The 19,921-nt window shown below is 42.5% G+C and overlaps 1 protein-coding gene across 9 annotated transcripts in view; it reads right to left on the bottom strand.

The window, feature by feature from the left end:
* Positions 1 to 19,921, bottom strand: part of METTL25B (methyltransferase like 25B) — a 278,862-nt gene that overhangs the window by 168,218 nt on the left and 90,723 nt on the right. For 4 of the 9 annotated variants that reach the window (XM_069604626.1, XM_069604622.1, XM_069604619.1 and 1 more), the window contains one exon: positions 10,066 to 10,215. The exons of the other annotated variants lie outside the window; for them this stretch is intronic. In XM_069604626.1, the coding sequence (XP_069460727.1) occupies positions 10,066 to 10,215 (150 nt within the window). The remainder of the gene's footprint in view (positions 1 to 10,065; positions 10,216 to 19,921) is intronic. 9 annotated transcript variants of the gene reach the window in all.

Raw genomic sequence — 19,921 nt, 5'->3', positions numbered from 1 at the left:
CCCATTGACTCACTGGCTGGGATGAACTGCTGGGCTTTTGGCTTCACTCGAGTCAAGGCTGGTACCAAGGTTGCGGGAGCTTCCCTCGCTCCTGCTCATCAGCGTAGGCTTGCCCAGTGTACCGTTGACATCTGCTGCAAGACACTTGTGCTATTGTTTGCGGCCCTATGTCCTCTTCCGCAAAGGTTCCGCAGGCCTGGGATGACCAGGGCAAGTTTGCTTCGCTCCTCGCCAACCTCTCGATTCCCGTCGCCTTTCTCCTTCATTTGAACTGCCGTGCCTGGATAGCAGTGCCGTCCTGCTGTCTGCCGTGCTCGTACTGTACGGTCTCGCTTCCCCTGTGGGGAAGGGAAAGAGCCTTCAGATGTGTGAGATTCGGATCAATTGCCTGACTTGGCCTGACCCTTGTATTGGGACATGTCAGGAAAACAACTCTGGTGGTAGTCCGTTCTCTGGCGTTTCATGTGAAAGTGTTTGTGTCTGAAAAGGGTGAGAGGGCAGTGGTTTTAAATGTCCTATGTGGTAGGATGGGTTAAAGGAAGTGGGATACTGCATCTCACCAGTGTCTCACTCCCACAAGACCCCCTTGGCACCATCCAAGTGATCCTCCCTCACTGGTCCACCCCCAGGAATTGGATCCAATAACGATGGCCGTGTCCTTGTCATGTGGATAACAGATCCCCAGGGACCAGCTAGGGAGACACCTTCAAGTTTCTCACATGCCCTTCCTCCATGCGATGTAGCCGCATTTGCTTCACAGGGGAACTGGGTCAGAAAATCCACGTTTCCCTGGTCTTTTCCCCTTCTGGAGTTCCACTGTGAAACAATACGGTTGTGGGTCTAGAAACCATTGCATGACCGGAGGGTTGGATAATTTCGGTTGGCTAATCCAAACTAAAGGTGATTGGTCGGTAAGTAGTTTACACTTTCATCCCAATAGGTAATATTGAAGATGGATAATGGTCCACATGATGGCTAGTGTGGAATCAGAAAATACAATATTAAGGCTTTTACACCATGCAAAGAGAAATACACTAACACAGGCTTGTAAAGATTCCCAGAATCTTTATTGCAATACTGAGCAGTTTACAAAACAAAGTACCCAAATAGCTATTTGGCCGTCAGTACTTCACAGAGACCACCAGAAGGTTCAATGTGAGCAGTGAACAGGAATTGCTAGCTGGACATTAGCATATTTATACAGTTTTCTTCATAACGATGTCCAGCCTCCTACAAGTTAATCATGTACTGGGCTAGGGTCGAGCTAGGTTAATTCCTAATTTACATATCTCGTGCATGCGGTTTACTTCGTAATACATTTTACTAACAAGCACTATTATTCTCTGAGTTTAACTTTACACTCTTTACACATTTGTTTCAATGCAAGTCAAACAGATGTTTTGCATGTCATGTTTAGATAGCATTATTGTTCTTTTATACTTGTAGGTTAACATCGCTGATTCAAGTAATCCCCTGATCCCGAGGTCAACAAAGGACAAGGTCTACATGACCCTAACATGTAGCCTGCAGGCAGGTTGGACATTAACTCGTCTACAGAGGTCGAAGAGGTTAAGTAAGAACAAGAGAACACAGGTCGGCCATTTTAGGCCACGGGGTGACTTTACACGAATAACTAAAATGGCGGCTTTGACCTAAAATGGAGCTCGATTAACTTAAGGTTATGACCTTGCAGTGCGGATTTCCTCACAGAGCGACTGGGCATAGGCCAACATATACAATGAGGATAAAACAATATATCAGTTTTAACAAACCCTCCTTTTGCCCCATGCCAAGCGCTAAACTACTTCCAATCACTTTACGACTAACTCCACATTTCTACGTCTATACACCCTGAATCATTATCAGACATATCTATTGCCATCAAATCAGACACTAGAATTTCTTTCAACACATACTCCTTAGAAACCTTATCTGGGGTGTATATTTTATGCCCTAATACACTTGTTGTTTGTGCGCAACACCCCCCTAATACCGAACATATACCAGGGAGACAATGTATACAACAACAAAGGAATAGAAAACTACCCAAGATAATCAGCAGGGCCGAAAACAACTTCCATCCCCATGACCATAGGAGGTCCCAAAACCATGTACCAAGTTCCCAGTTTCCCTCAGGAACATGTACTTCCGAACTAAGAACATGTAGATTTTGGACCGCCACAAGCGGACCCCACTAATTTACATACTCCTCCACGCTCTGCCAGAATGACATCTAATGCCATCCGGTTCTGAAGAGCTACTAATCTTATCGCTTTCTGTTCTAACGTCATATTATAGAGTATGTCAGTGGTCCGGTTGATGGTTTTCTCCAGTACTCTCGCTAGTCCCCTGATATCTTTTGAATTCATAATTTGCCCAAAAAATGGCACAAAGGATTTCATAATGTCTCCTAGAGTTTGCGCTGGAGTATCCCCCTTCACATCTCGTCGTGGACGAGTCTTCGAAATTTCTGCAGTACTCCTTGCCAATCCCTGGGCAACCATGGAAATGCCACATTACCGCAAACAAAATAGACAGGTTCACCTACATACAGAGGTCTGTTCTCACTAGTCAAATTCGCAACGTTGGCGCATCTCCAAAAATCACCCATTGACCGTGTTCCATTCCTCTGTATGCAGAAGGAAACTGAATCGGGCCTATGGTTAACAGAATAAGATGGAGGCGTGGCATCCTTATTGCCTATAGTAGCCATTTTGAAAGAGATCAAAGACTGGATCGGACGAGACAATCTATCAGAGGGCCTAACAGAAGCAACGTTTGGCTTACTCCTATTTGCAAACAGTGAGCATCCAAGGGGTATAAAAACACGTTTTTCATAACTATTCAAATTTGTACCATCAAAGTTCCCTGAGATGCTGTCATTCCAACGGCCAAAAAATAGTGCTCTAAGAGAAGCATAACAAGCAGTTGTCAAAGGTAAAGGATGAATTTACCAACCTAGCCCCTTATCCCCATGTTGCGGTAAATGTGAGCAGATCCAGCAGTTGGTTCTATTAAAAATTGCATGAGTGGCATTCATTATTAACATGAGAGTATTATTCTGATAGTTCCGTCTATGCAAAGAATCTCTAGGCGACAATGTATGCAATTGCACGGAAGGAGTAGGTATAACAGATACATTTTCAACAGGTAAAAAGTCCTCTAGCGGATATGCTTCCTCCAGGTACCATAACCCAAAACCAATAGTTACTACAAACCCAGTTATTATTACTAAAAGGCAACAATACATTTTTGGGGTCCCCTTACACGCTTGATCATTGTCTCTGCTAGTCACATATTTATCTAAAAGTTCAGTCCGAGCGGTAGCGGGTGCAGGCATCGTAGTCTTCAATCGAAAAACTCCAATTGTTTGTTTGCTGGCGACTCCAGTCGCGCGTCTACTTAATGTCTTTCCCACAACCCTTAGCCAACAGAATCCTTTCGTACAGTTGGGCCAAAAGGCAAGCCCTCAAATGATTTCCTCATTCGCACAGTCAAACCGTGTTGTACGTCTATCTTCTCGAACGTAAATTATATTTCACAATTTCCGGTGCTGAAGGATCAGAAAAAAGTATGTCGTCACTTCCCACTGGAGGTGGCGAGTGAACGGAAATGGGATCAGAAAATGGATGATCCGGAAGTACCACTGTTGGAGAATGCGGAGACAAGATGGCCGTTTTGTCTGGCCTTACGAACTCTGGAACGGTCTTCGATACTCTCTTGTCGATTGTTGCTGTTTCGGGCACGTTGGTTACAGTGTTGGAAAGGGATTCTGTGTCTTCTGTAACGTATGGCACGGGCTGCGGGATCCGCTTGGTGTGTGTTGCATGAATCCAGTTCTTTCGCCCTGCTACCCGCACAGCAGTTTGGGTAACTAGCAGGACCTGGTAGGGACCCCTCCACCGAGGTGCAAGGCAAGACGACCTTTCAAAAACTTTCGTGAGGATCCAGTCCCCTGGTCGTAGACTGTGACCAGGACCCTCGTATCGTACAGGTAATGCCTCTCGCACCTGGTGATAAATTGAAAATAGATTTTTAGTCAACTGGTTACAGTAATCTGAAAGAAGCACATTCTCTATATCCCGCAATGTGTGACTCTTTGGCATACCCCAAATATTAGCAGGTATTCCCATTACCACCTCAAAGGGAGAGAGCCCAGTCTTAGTTTGAGGTTGGTTCTCATCGACAGCAACACGATCGGTAAGGCGTCCGGCCATTTTAACTTGGTGCTGGCACACGCCTTAGCGAGCTTGTTCTTTATGATGCCGTAGTGCCTTTCCACTAATCCGGCACTTTAGGCATGTCTGGCCGAATGGAACCATTTATCAATCTGCAATCCTTTGCATTATTTGTAGGATTACGGCAGCGATAAAGAGTGGCCCATTATCTGACCAGATGACTCTCGGCAGCCCGAACCTCGGAAAGAACTCCTTTAACAGAGTTTTTGCCGTGGTTATGGCTGTTGCATCTCTAACAGAGAAGGCCTCAACCCACTTGCTAAATGCACAAATGAGAACCAGTACATATTTAAGATTGTTACAACGTTCCATCTCAATAAAATCAAAGTGGATGACCTCAAACGGAACAGAAGGTGGAGCGAAACTCCCTCTCGGAGTCGAGGTACCTTTTCCTACATTGTGCTGCAAGCAGACCATGCACCCTTGGACAAAGCGCTCCGCAATTTTGAAAATGTTATCATGGCCCATACACTATGTAACATTTTAATCAATTTACGCGCACAGACATGGGTCGGACTATGAGCCATAATGACCATCATTGTAATATAGGCATCTGGGAGTAAAGATTTTCCTTCAACATTGTCCACCCAACACCCATCACCATCCAATCTCCTTGCACCCTCGATCCATTTCTTGTTCTCCTCTGCAGTAGCATCTGCTTGAATGTCTTTTAAAGAATTGATACTTTCACCAAAAGTACAAACATTTACAGTTTCCCTTACAGCATACATTTCTGAACTAAGATCAGTAGCAGTTTGTTTAGCTATCTGATTAGCGAAAGCATTCCCTTTTCCTATATCATCTGTAACCTTTTGATGTGCTGTGCATTTTACAATGGCTAACCGAAGAGGGAGCGCGAGCGCTGAAAGTAATTGCACTAAAAGTGCTGTGCTGTATTTTTGTGCCATGTGAGGTCAAGAAACCTCGTTCTTTCCAAAGCCTACCAAAGTTGTGAACTACCCCAAAGGCATACTGACTGTCGGTATAAATTTTCACTTTAAGCCCTTCAGAAAGTTCACAAGCGCGAGTTAATGCTATAATTTCTGCGGCCTGCGCGGAATTATGCATTATTCTTTTGGTTTCCACAATCGTGCTTAAGGTGGTGATGGCATAAGCAGCCGTGGATGTACCATTCGGAAGTTTGAAACAGGAGCCATCACAAAATAGCTCTCCTTGTGGACTATTCAAAGGCGTGTCTTTCAAATCGATTCTACCTTTAGTATCTTGTTCTGTAGTGTAAAGGCAATCGTGTGACGCTTCGTCACCATCAACAGTATCTTGCGGGACAGGTAAAAGTTCAGCTGGATTTAATACACACCTCTGAATTTGAATGTGGGGAGCAAACAAGATCAATTCGTATCTTGTCAATCGTGCGGAAGTAAGGTGTTGCGTTTGAGTTCTATTCAATAAAATATCTACAGAGTGAGGTACCGTTAACGCATGACCCAGGACCATTCCCTCGCTCTGTTTTACAGACGCAGCAGCAGCGACAGCTCTCAAACATCTCGGCAAAGCGCAACAGAATCAAGGACGGATAAGAAATAGCCACACGGCCTATTCTTCCCTCCATGTTCCTGCGTTAACACAGCCAAAGCACATCCATCACGTTCATGCACATACAACACAAAGGCCTTTTCATAATTTGGAGTTCCAACCAGTGCCGAACACAGCGCGGTTTTGAGCAAATCAAATGCTGTCTGGTGTTCCAAAGTCCATGGCAATGGCAAAGAAATGCCCTTCTTTGTCAAAGCCAGCATTGGTTTAATCGTTAACGAAAAATTAGGGATCTACAATAAGAAGCCATACCTATCAGGGCTCTAACTTCTGCATATTTGGGACAGACATGCCAGAAATTGTTTTTATCCGTTCAGGTGTCAACCTTCTTCCCTCCTTTGACAGGAGATTGCCTAAATAGGTGACCTCCTGACAACAATATTGGAATTTTTTGAGTGAAGCTTTGTGGCCATGTTTTCCTAGATGACAAAGCAACAACACGGTGCCTTCTTTACAGGCACTCTCAGAATCAGTAGCCAAGAGGAGATCATCTACATACTGTAGTAACGTGCAAGTAGTAGGCAACTCAAGAGTATCGAGTTGCTCTTTCAATGCTCTACTATAAATACTTGGACTCTCAGTGTACCCTTGTGGTGCACGAGTGAATGTGAACGAGCGTCCACCTAGGGTAAACGCAAACAAATACCTACTATCCTTATGTATAGGAATACTGAAAAATGTGTTTTTAAGGTCAACAACGCTAAAGTGAGTGGCAGAAGACGGAATCATAGTTAGTATCGTGGTAACATCAGGTACAATGGGAAATTGGGGAGCCACAATTTTGTTAATAGCACATCAAATCAATTATAAATCGAAAAGGAATCGCATTATCACCTTTTTTATAAACTGGCAAAATCAGGCTGTTACACACACTACCTGTAATTTCCTCAATTACTCCACGATGTACACAATCAGAAACTATACATTTCAAAGCCTGTTCGCCTTCAACTGAGATCTTATATTGTGGAATGCAAGGCAATTTTACTCCATGTTTCAGAATAATTTTACCAGGTTCAATTCGAAGAATGCCCACATCATTATCATCGATTGCCCATAAGCATTCCGGAATGTTACTGAATTCTGGCGGTAAAGGTCGAGTCGAAAACTGAGAGGTGAGTGATTGCTGAGGTGAAATTGTTAACCGAACTCCATCCGGGAAGCAATATATTACTGCATTCAATTCCTTGAGCAAATTTAACCCCAGCAAATTCTCCCCACAGTTCGTAGTAAGTAGAAATGGACACTGCTCCGTGAAGGAACCCAGTGTTATCGGTACCGGCAAAGAGACTGGACAAACTACAGGTGTGCCTGAAAACCCTACAGAGACGTTGGACTGCCCTGACAGGGGAATGTTTGGAACCCGTGAATGGTCAATGGAACACTTTTGTGCTCCCGTATCTACTAAAAATAGATGCTTCCCATTTCCCACCGCCATCTCAATGTAGGGACCTTTCTGATGAACGGTAATAGGTGTTGGTTCCAAATCCTGCATCAGGCAATCCTAACGAAACAAAATGTCGTCAAAAGGAAGCTCTTCAGAGAGGTATGCGGCAGAAGGATGATAAAAATTGTTTCCATTATCCACACTCGAAACTTGCTTATCCTGTGAGGAAGGTTGCTGTGATTCTGGCGCAAACTGACCTCTGCCAGGGCCCCCTGTCGCTGGGCTACCTCTGGATCGTCTACCCATGTTCCCAAATGACCTTTGCTGCAAGGTCGGACATTGTGCGTGCCAGTGACCTTCCTGTCGACAATAGGCACACTGGTTAATGGTTACCGGCGCCAGGGGCGTACTTCCCTGTGGAATGTATTGACCTCCAAATTGATTACCCCCTCTAGGGTTTCTAACGATCTGTTGCAACAGTACTTTTGTTTTCAGGTCACCCTTTTTCTTCTCAAGTTTTTCCTTTTCAGTATTTACACGATTTTTAATGTACTGAGCCATGTGCAGTACTTCTGATTGAGACTTCGCCTGCCAAGCGCTTTCGGAGGACATAATCTGTAACTGGATGTCAGGCAGCAATCCACATACAAATTTGTCGACAAACAGCCTTTTTCCTGACTCTGTGCCTAAGTCTTGTCCACTGAAATCTGAAAATACCTGTTCAAACCGATTGAAGAACTCGGTAGCACCCTCAGACTTTCCTTGGACACAGGCCGTAAGCTTGTCCAAAATTATTCTTTTTTCAGGAACTATAGTTTTTAATTTTACAATAATCCTATCGAGCAAAGTTAATATCACTTGAGGCGGTCGCTCGCCAGCTGGTCTTTCTCTGTCGAACCTAACCATGTTATCCCATGTATCTCCTAACCCAGGTACATTATCTACAGTCCTAATTTGTTTCCACAAATCAACTGTCAGGAGTACGGGAAATAATAAATCAATATCACTTAAGGTTAATACCGATGATTGCAAGACCGACTATTTCTTTACAGAACCCCGTCGGATTCTTCCTTATATCAGGAATAGATTGCTTTATTGTGTTCACTTCCTGTCTCGAGAATGGGACTTGAACAAACTGCGATACATAATGTGCAGGAATGTCCACAGCGACTATACCTCGTGCAGCATCGGCCGCAATCTCAACTTTTGGGACAAATGTCGGAGGGACCTCTCTCATAGGCAACTGAGAAGTAGGCAGCTCTGAACGCTTACTAAGCAACAGAGCCAAATCAAGCGCTAAGGCAGTCGAAGAAGCTCTCTTATAAACACTCAACAATTCTGTGGGACAACAAATCTTTCTTTTTACACATTCATTCTGCAGGTATTCTACCATACCATAACCTGAATCACTTTCTTTTGCATTTCTAACGTATACTGACCAATAGTGTCATATACTTCATCTGGAGTTATCGACATATCCGAAATCCATCTTATCGCATCCTTTGTACAAATTCGTGCTTCCTCACCTATCAATTCACGGCGAGGAGAAAACCGTTTCTGTAAGAACATAGTACCTAAACTATCATCATCTACTTCTTCATTCTGTAACTCTTCCAACTCCTTCTTATACACAAAAATCCTCTTGACATGCTCATATACTTTCTCCGCAGTATCTCTAGACAACGCTAAGGCGTTCAAATCCCGTAACCCTTGTGGGAGATCTATATCATTTAATCTATTCCACATTATGCTCAATTGAATTCCTAACCCTTCAATAAAAACATTCTTTTCCGGAATACTTTTCAGGTTTTTGAGTGTGGAAAAAACATCAGCTTGTTCACCCTTCTCCATACAATGTTTAGCCCAAGCAATTAATTCATTCTTTTTATCTGGGGACACAGTATTATGAGTCACAAACCTTGACCCCATTCCCTGGTCTACTACAAGCGATGCAGAATCACTTGGGCACATTCTGAATGTCAATAGGCGGAAGCAAGGGGGCAGGCAAGGGAGCAACAGCTGGAAGAACAGCAGGAAGAACAATAGGAAGGACCGGGGGGACTATAGGAGGCATAACAACGGGAAGGGCCAAAACACCAGGAGGAGGGACGTACGGGGGAGGAGCAGAGGCATCGGGCTTTCGTTCATGCAAAAGTTTATTAATCAATTCATCGGACGTATGAAAATCTTTTGAAGGGTAAGTTTTCTGAATGCCTAATTGAAACGCACTGTCCGTATTCCTAACTGATTCCAATCGTTTATTTTGATCATATAACAGCGCCTTTTCGGCATTCGTCATTTGTCAACGCATATGTTTCTCTCTACTTTTTTGTTGCTGCAAAGCTTCTGTTTTGCAACTGTGCAATGCGTCAAATGCTTGGTCTAGCCTTTTTCTTTACCAACACAGACTCTAGATATTCTATACGAGGGATTTCAAAGCTACCGTTGGTCGGCCACCGAAGATTAGAATTATGTCTGGTCTGTCTGTGCCAAATATCGTTAAATGCTATACTACCAAAGCCTTTCTTACAGTACAAAGTACAGTACATAGTACATGCCGGCGACCCCTCCTGTGGTGTAGGATGGCTATCTTCCAAAGATTGTCTGTCGCTGCGGAATAATGCCCTGAAGCAGGCAGACAATTTCCCAGGCATATCAGAATTCTGGTGTTACCTGGTCAAATAATTGTGCTCGCGAGTACAATGCGCCAAATTCAAATTGTCAGGGTTAAATTAAGAATCGGGTCACGATTCACCTGACCAAAGGACTGGGAGACCCGATCGGGTTACTAAGAACAGTTCTTCGGACCCACGTGTCTGGTGATTTCGGCAAATTACCCAACTCGATATATGGACCCTCGTCAAGACGTCGTCTCGGGCTACAACTCACCGTTCAGGGATCAGATCGTGCTGTTCTGTCGAGGAATTCGCTTCTCGTCCAGGGGGGCCGTTTTGTTGGCACCGTCCGATCCCGGTCCGGTAGCCGAACCAACCTTCAACGAGACAAAGTCGATCTTGAGGGTCCCTATTCGGGCGCCATCTGTGGAATCAGAAAATACAATATTAAGGCTTTTACACCATGCAAAGAGAAATACACCAACACAGGTTTGTAAAGATTCCCAGAATCTTTATTGCAATACTGAGCAGTTTACAAAACAAAGTACACAAATAGCTATTTGGCCGTCAGTACTTCACAGAGACCACCAGAAGGTTCAATGCGAGCAGTGAACAGGAATTGCTAGCTGGACATCAGCATATTTATATAGTTTTCTTCACAACGATGTCCAGCCTCCTACAAGTTAATCATGTACTGGGCTAGGGTCGCGCCATGTTCATTCCTAATTTACATATCTTGTGCATGTGGTTTACTTCGTAATACATTTTACTAACAAGCACTATATTTTCTGAGTTTAACTTTACACTCTTTACACATTTGTTTCAATGCAAGTCAAACAGATGTTTTGCATGTCATGTTTAGATAGCATTATTGTTATTTTATACTTGTAGGTTAACATCGCCGATTCAAGTAATCCCATGATCCCGAGGTCAACTAAGGACAAGGTCTACATGACCCTAACATGTAGCCTGCAGGCAGGTTGGACATTAACTTGTCTACAGAGGTCGAAGAGGTTAAGTAAGAACAAGAGAACACAGGTCTGCCATTTTGGGCCACAGGGTAACTTTACACGAATAACTAAAATGGCGGCTTTGACCTAAAATGGAGGCTCGATTAACTTAAGGTTACCACCTTGCAATGCAGATTTCCTCGCAGAGCGACTGGGCATAGGCCAACATATACAATGAGGATAAAACAATATTATATCAGTTCTAACACTAGGGCCTCTAGTTCTACCACAGAGTCGTTTTTTTCCCACGTGAGAATAACTTGCGACTGGTGTATAGTATGGAATGTTCTAGTCTGTTGCAAATTTGGAACAGGACGGCTTCTAACCCTGTAAGAGAGGTATCCGTCTGAAGCACAAACTCCTTCAAGAAGTCGAATACCTTAAAGATTGGGTTTTGGCATAATGTCTGCTTTAAGATGTTATAGCATATCTCGTCATCATCGTTCCAATGGAGTTTCTGGGTTTCAGCGTTTTTATATTTATCTGTTAGTTGAGCTGTTTTATGCGAATAGTTAGGGATAAACCTACTGTAATAATCTATTAGACCAAGGAAAGCCCCAAGATCTCTTTTGGTCTTTGAAGTTGGAGTATCCAAGACGGACTTTACCTTTTCATGTTGGGGTTGTACATTTCCATTCCCTATGAAAAAGCCAAGGTATTTCACGGTTGATTCAGCCAATCTGCATTTAGCTGGATTAGCAGTTAGGCCAGCAATCCTGAGGACTTTCATGATGGAACAGATGATCATCCCAGGTTTTTACTATAAATGACAATATCGTCAATGTAAGCTCCACAGAAATCAGAATAGGGTTGTAGAATGTTATCCAGAAGGTGGTGGAACGTAGCTGGTGCACCATGTAGGCCAAAAGGGAGGACTTTAAACTGGTATAATCCTAGGGGCGTTGAAAACACAGTTTTATCCATGTCTGGCCCATATACGTGGACTTGCCAGTACCCCTTTGTTAAATCTAGTGTAGATACATGTAATTTAATTAGTTATAATGCGCTTAATACCCAGAGGCTTCTAAGCGCGGAGCCGGAGATCGAACCTGTGTGGCTCTGTGTCGTCTTAAGACGAGCGTGTTGCCCGTGAGCTATCCTCCGAGACTTTAGAAAGTCAGAAATGGCATTAACTTGATGGAAGTCTATGCAGAATCTCCAGGAATAGTCCGGTTTAGTGACCAACACGATAGGAGAGGACCATGGACTTGAGGAGGGCTCCATGAGGTTAGCCTTCAACATCTTGTTGACTTCCTCGATCACCATTTTAATGCCTCGGGTAGACAATAGAGTTTTAAATGGACTACTTTCCCTTTAGGAGTCTGAATATAATGGTATGAACCTTTTACTCTTCCTTGTTTTTCTGAGAATACATCAGGGAACGAGACTACTACATCTTTTAGATCTTCTTGTTGTTGGTTAGATAAATCGGAAGGAATTCAATCAAAGTTATCTATATCTTTGGGAACCAGGCAAGCTAGTTTTTGGGCATGGGGTGGCTGATTGGTTCTCCTTCCACTCTTTTAAGCGGCTGCTGTGATGTAAGTGGACTTTCTGTTTTCGGTCTGGTTGGGCAATTGATACAATTAATAAACAGACGGTAGACAGTAGTTATCAACAGTTAGACCCCAAAGCAAACTAGTACATATACATTTCAACAATTAAGACAATTCTTAAAAATCTCGTTAATGAGATGACAATACGAAAGGTTCATAAAAGACTATCAAAACATACACATTAGTGAGAGTGACAACAACTTATATATTGAAGACTGGGTGTTAGATGCACCCAATGCATTGTAAAACAACATTCAAGAAGATACACATATTTCTGTTGTACAGACCCTTAGTAAGTGTAGATATACACTTCTAGGTTAACTATCACTACAGGGAAGACTCTATATTTTTCTGTCCTCAAGGCTGTTACGGGACATACATCAGGAGTTGTCACAAGAACTAGAGTTCCAAAGATTAGGAGAAAACAGTCTTCTTTCACTGAAGTTATGGTCATGAGTTGTTGGATGTAACTGTTGATAAAATATAAAATAAAACAAGAGTAAGCTATAATTGCTCAGGTTTTTTAGGACAAACTTAAGTGGTCATGGGTAGCCGAGGTTTATAAATTACCTGGTCCAGCTGGTGGAGCTGGTCCTCTGTGGTTCTACGTCCTGGTATGGACTGATCTTTATATTCCTGTGGAAGCTAAATTGCTTCTGTGTTGAACCTGTAAATCAATTACATATGGGGACTATCAGATCGTGGCACAAAAACTTGCCACTGCAGGTTTCAAACTCTTTCTTATTAAAACCAGCACTCGTATCTTGCCTCCAAGTTAATGAGTCTTATTTAGGAGATAATGGATACCACTGTGAGCCTTTATCAGACCTTCAGGCCTGTATCATACCTTCTATCTTAATCCCGGGTGGTCTTCAAATTGGTTCATGGACTGCAATCAACTGTAGTTTCTCGTTGATTCACCGATCTGGGGTGGGTGTAAATCGCTGCTTCAATTGCTGTGGCGAGAGCTTATGGGTGCAACTGACATCATACATTGTCTACATTTGTAAACGCATAAACTTAGATAAATGAAATCGGTGTATTGGAAAGGCTCTCAGCATTCAGACTTATTGTCTTACCTCAGCTGTTGGGAAGGTTCGGTGAGTGCAGTAACCGGCAAGCGAAAATGAATACGCCTATATTTCAAAATTTGAACACCCAAGAAAAAGAGGCCCTTAAATCACTTTCTAACAATGAAAGGATCATAATTACAAGAGCTGACAAGGGTGGCGCCAGTTATATTGAATAAAACAAACTACATTGAGGAATGTCAAAAACAACTTAATGATAGTAGATACTATAAGAATTTGCTCCAGGATCCCACTCGAGAATTACAAACCATGATTGAACTGAAAAATCACCAAAGTTCATGATAGAGGTTTGATTAGCAAACAGCAATGTTCCTTTTTGAACAATCCAGACCCTTCTATTCCAACCTACTATTGCTTTCCTAAAATTCATAAAACTTTGGATAACCCTGCAGGTAGACCTGTAGTCTCTGGGATTAATTCCATTGTAGAGCCACTTTCGAAATGTTCTGACCACTACCTTAAAGGTTACGTAGTCAAGATGAAATTGTATCGCAAAGATACTAGGGACGTTATCAACAGGTTCAAACATCTGCCCTATAATCCTGACAACAGCTATCTCGTCGGTTTAGACATTACACCCTTGTACACCAACATCCCGCAATGTGAAACTGTGGATGTGGTTGAAGAAATGTTATTCACCAGAACCAATAGTGATCATGCCCCCACCTCTTTCATACTTTGGTGTATCGAAGTATCCCTGACAAGAAACTACTTCGAATTCCATGGGTAATTTTTCCAACAATTTGAAGGAACAGCCATGGGTGCTACCATGGCCTGAGCTTAGCAAATTTATATGTTGAATTCTTTGAGAAGAAACATAAATATACTGCTCACCCATATGAACAATACAGTCATGGGCTTGCTACATTGATGATATCATCACAATCTGGACGGGCTACCCAAGAGAAAGCAAAAGAATTTCTAAGTTGGTTGAACCAACTTAATCGCCACCTTAAATTCACAATGACCATACAGAGACACTCCATTGACTTTTTGGACTTAATCATTTTCCATGAAGCAGGCCAGTTACTGGTGAAACCGTTCCATAAAGCCACTGATCAAATTCGCTATTACATTATCAGAGTCATCACGTGAAACATCTCCGGGACAATTTGCCTTATGGCCAATTTTTAAGTCTCAAGATGAACAGTAGCCAACAGACAGCTTTTGCGGAAGAAGCTAATAATATAACGAGTAAACTGAGACTAAGAGGGTACCCCAAAAAACTGATCAGAAGATCTGCTAATAGAGCCTACAACAATCGGGATGCCCTATTAGAAGAAACGATCAAACAGCTACCAGACGAAAGATCAGTCTGTGTGAACACTTTTACCAACATGAGTCTAACGATAAGCAACATTGTTCGTAAACACTGGAAAGTGTTTAATAATTCTAACTCTAAAATACCATTTCCTCCTCTTTGCCTACAAAAAATCTACCACAATTGATAATTGGGTGAGTAGTAGCAAGCTAAAAGTAAAGACTCAGAGTACAGTGAGCCTGACTTGCACTTTGGAACTTGAGCCCAGCACTGGGCATTATTCCTGCGGCCAATGTATCGTATGCAAATAAACCTTGAAATCTAAAAAAGTTGACATTGGGCTCGCTCGACCGTGGCAACAAAAGCAACTTTCCAATTGCAACTCTTGAGTACACAGTGTACATGATCACCTGTCCTTGTCAACTAAGATACATAGGTAAGAACAACAGAAAGATAAAAACATGCATCATCGAAGATCAGAGCTGCATTAAGAACAAGATATTGCTGGTACTGATGGTAAAACACTTTGTGGAGAAAAATCATGGCCACAAACATTTTAAATGGACAGTGTTAATGATTATAGCGGGCAAAGATCACAATACAAAAAATAGGATTTTGCTATAAAAAGAACAAAGGTTAATTTTTCAAACACCTAGTGACGTAAGGGGTCTGAATGAAGCCATAGAATGGCAAATGATCTGAGTCACCCCGGTACAATTTAGTACCTCCAGCACACGTACATGATCAATAATCAACCAGCCAGAGGTATACAGGTTGCCCTATTTAACGTGTACCTAACATATGGCAGGTTAGATAATTCTGTAGTCAGAGCCCGGAGAGAGCTAGCTCCATTAAGAAGGTAGCCTCATGAGATTAGTATAACCTTTGCTGTTTGAAACATAATTATTCACTCCCATGAATATAGAGCATTGCAGAATACCAGTGGTAATTGCTATTTTTCAATCATTAGGGAAAGACTGGCCAACATTAAGCAAGTCACCTTCATGATCATAATAAGACCAACACTGCCCTAAAGATTAAACTCCAAAGATGTTTAATTTCAAGAGCGTTTTCTCCCTAATGGATTAGAACCCCCAGGTAAATCTATTTTGATTTTCACCCGGTAGCTTTACACTTGTGTCAACACTGTAAAAGGACTTCCTGGATAGTTTCTTACACCCCTAAGATAGACGTTGGGTTTTTACGGTGGTCCACTGCACTTCCTCTTACTCTTGAAAACACCACAGAGGGCGGAATTCCTGAGCCTCCAGCGATCCCAAATGTAAATTGCTTGCCGATTACTGCACACCCCGAACCATCCGAACAGCTGAGGTAAGACAATAAGTCTGAATCCTGAGAGCCTTTACAATACACCTATTTCATTTATCTTATTTTATGCGTTTACAAATTTAGACGATGTAGGAGCCACTGATGGTCCGTGTCATTTGTACCCATAGGCTCTCACCACAGTAATTAAAGCGGTGACTTACACCCAGCCCAGATCGGTGATTCAACGAGAAACTACTGTTGATTGCAGTCCATGAACCAATTTGAAGACCCCCCGGGATTAAGATATAAAGTATGATACAGGCCTGAAAGTCTGATATAGGCTCATGGGACTTTATCTGTGATAATATAGAATATTCGAGACTAATACTTGAGTGCGAGTGACTATCTATGCACTTCATGTGGTAGTCAATAACAGCTTTATCCTAACCTTTATAGATTCACACCAGATAGAGCAGTCCGGTGAACTCTAACTGTTCGTGCAATCCGGCACTTTTGGAGACACAGCTTTATTTGACACTCAGCGAATAGCCAAAAAAAGGCCAATCCTAGGAATTTATTTCCTCAAGGTAAGAGTAATGAGGTGGATGTGAACACCCTTGAAGTTCCTTGTTGTGCTTTCATCTGCATGGTATCGCTGTACCGGATCACCTCGATAAGTTGACAGTAAGACAAGCCCCACAGCAGCTTATCACCAGATAGTGATATCCCTTATCTCCTAAATAAGAGTAATTAACTTAGAGGCAAGACAAAGAGTGCTGGATTTAATAAGAAAGAGTTAGAACCCGCAAGTGGCAAGTTTTTGTGTCACGATCTGATAGTCCCCATATGTAATTGATTTACAGTTTCAACACAGAAGACATTTTGCTTCCACAGGAATATAAAGATCAGTCCATACTAGGACGTAGAACCACGGAGGTCCAGCTCCACCAGCTGGACCAGTTAATTTATAAACCTTGGCTACCCATGACAACTTAGGTTTGTGCTAAGAAGCCTGAGCAATTATAGCTTACTCTTGTTTTATTATGTTTTATCAACAGTTAAGCCCAACATCTCGTAACCATAATTTCAGTTAAAGAAGATTGTGTTTTCTCCTAAGATTTGGAACTCTAGTTCTTGTGACCCTTCCTGATGATATCTAGACTTACTAAGGGTCTGTACAACAGAAATATGTTTATCTTCTCAAATGTTTTTTTACAATACATTGGGTGCATCTAACACCCAGTCTTCAATATAGAAGTTGTTGTCACTCTGACTAATGTGTATGTTTTAAGAGTTTTTTATGAACTTTTCGTATTGTCATCTCATTAACGAGATTTTTAAAGAATTGTCTTAATACATTGTTGAAATTGTTATGTACTAGTTTGCTTTGGGGTCTAACTGTTGATAACAACTGTCTACCTTGTGTTTATAAAGTTTCACTTTCCCAAAACCAAGGTAGACGATCACTGATGAGTGATTATTTTGGTTTTCCTTTTGGTATTAGTGTGGGTATTTGATGGATGCACGTTCCCGTTTGTTCTATCACCTCGTATGGTCTGTGCCACTTGGAAACAAGTTTGTTCGCTGAGGTGGGTAAAAGAACTAGTACTTTCTGTCCAATAGAAAAAGATCTTAAGTTTACTTTTTTATCATAGTTGGTATTTTGTTGGCTCTGGGCCTTTCCCATACGAGTACAAACTAAGTCCTGAACCAACTTCATGTGTTCTTGCATTCTAGTGGTAGTTTGTGATATTAGAATGGGAGCCTCCTCTTGTTCTTCCCAGGTTTCCCGAAGCATGTCCAGGATATCTTTCGGTTCTCTTCCATAGAGTAGCTCAAAGTGAGAGAAACCCGTGGAAGCTTGGGGGGTTTTCCTCACTGCAAATAGTGCCCATGGGATCATTCAATCCCAGTCTTTCCCGTTCTTGTCTACCAGTTTCCGTAGAATTAATTTAAAGGTCTTATTAAAATCTACTAGTCCATCGGTTTGAGGATGGTACAAAGAAGTTCGGAAGGTGGTAATATGGAGTAGCTCTTTGACTTAGGCCATAAACTTACTAATAAAATTCGAACCTTGGTAGGTTAGTATTTCTTTGGGAAAACTGACCCTAGAGAAAAATGGTAGAAGATGTTTAAGATCTGCTGAGTGGTATTATTTCGCACTGTGAATGCCTCAGGATATCGGGTTGCATAATCTACGATCACCAGGACATACTTGTTGCCCAATTTCAAGGTTTCTAGAGGCCCTGTTATGTCCATACCAATTCTAGAGAAAGGGACTTCTATGATCGGCATCGGGTTCAGAGGGGCAGGTACTGGGATGTGGGGGCTAGTCTTTTGACATATTTTGCAGGCTTGTATGAAAGTTTCATATCGGCATGGATACCTGGCCAGTAAAACTTTACACTAATATGCACATGTGTTTTAACGTGTCCCAAATGCCTTCCTTTGAGATGGGAATGTGCTATCTCTAGCATGACTTTTTGATGGCTTTTTGTTATTAGCAGTTGGGTTTTATAAAACCTTCTGGGAGGTTTCTCTTTGGTAAAGTAACCCAAGTTTTAAGGAGAGAAAGGGACTTCCCTTTTATTTACCTTCCTCTTCTGGAATTGCTTGTAAGAAAGCCTCAGCGAGAGCTGGGGCGTCGCTGGGCAATGGCTAGGTCAGTGTATATGGTTGGTTCTTCTCCTTTCTTATCTTCGATGTTAAGAAATGTATCTGCTTCCCCAAAGCCCAAGTTACCTCTTTCTGTTTTATCTGGTTCAGTTTCTTTGAAATGAGGGAACAGAGCCCTTTCCAAAATTCCTTGTGCAATTTGGTCTCGCCGGCGTACCTCAAAAGGGACTTTGCCACGATTCTGTAAGAGAACCTTAACATCTCCCTGGAAGTTGGGATCAATAACGCCCGCCAATACATCTATTCCAAACTTCCATGCTAAGCTAGATTTTGGGGCTAATCTTATATAGCACCCCGGAGAGGGGGGGTGGGGGGGTCGAAGACCAAGTTTGTAGGAATCATTCCTCTTTTCTCATAATAGCTTCCCTACTGCTACAGATATCAAACCCTATTTACCTGGTGGCGATGGAAGGGTTAGGGGCTCTCCGACTACGGTCTGAAATTGCAGGGTCCCGTAAATATGTTTCAATTGAGTCACATCCAACTCCTGACACCATATGTGAGGAACTCATGGTGGGAACAGTAAAGACAGACACAAGTGATCTCAGTTCAAGGTTGTTTATTAAACTGGATGCAGGTTGGAAAAACGCCTAAACCTAAATCTAAGATGGGAGCAAGCGTGACCATCTAAGGAAAATAAGGCAGTTCTAGTGGCGTTGTGTCAAAATAAACAGGCCTATACTAAGAAACCTATTGCCAAACCTCACAGCTAATTTAAAAAGTGGTGCAGGATAGTATTCAAGAAAAGAATGAAGTGTTCTCAAATAATATGTCAGGATGCGGCAGCTTCGATCTCCCTCCCCCAGGTTTTGAGCACGGGTAAGGTGGGATCTTGGAGCACAGCACACACACGAGCTTTCTCAGCAGGAGTCGACAGTTCTGTTCCAGTTTATCAGGAGCCTCGATGGCCAAGTCTCGCTTCCCTAGAAAGTCTCTTGCCTTCGAGGGCGTGACTGGTTCAAATAACAAAACAAAATGAAAGTTTGTTTCTTGGTTTCACTTTGGGTGAGTATTTTTCACCACTGGCTCCCCCTCTTCCGAGTGCTGAGCCTGCTTTACTTTCAGCTTCCCTTCTCTGGGTTCGCTGCAGCTTTTCCTTCGGTCACAAACCTTAATGTCTTTGGACATCGCTTTGCCGGGTTCACTCTTGTCAACACACTGTTTCCTGGGACTTTAGACTTGCCCCCTTCTCATCATCATCCCTCGGTCAGGTTCACTCTTGCCAACTTCACATTCACATTCGTTTGCAGGATTCACTTTCTCAAGT

Source organism: Ambystoma mexicanum, chromosome 1p, assembly GCF_040938575.1.
Source record: "Ambystoma mexicanum isolate Mex_15411 chromosome 1p, UKY_AmexF1_1, whole genome shotgun sequence".
Taxonomy (NCBI): Eukaryota; Metazoa; Chordata; class Amphibia; order Caudata; family Ambystomatidae; genus Ambystoma; species Ambystoma mexicanum.
Note: the sequence above shows the minus strand (reverse complement) of the source record. Positions and strands in the feature narration are given on the sequence as shown.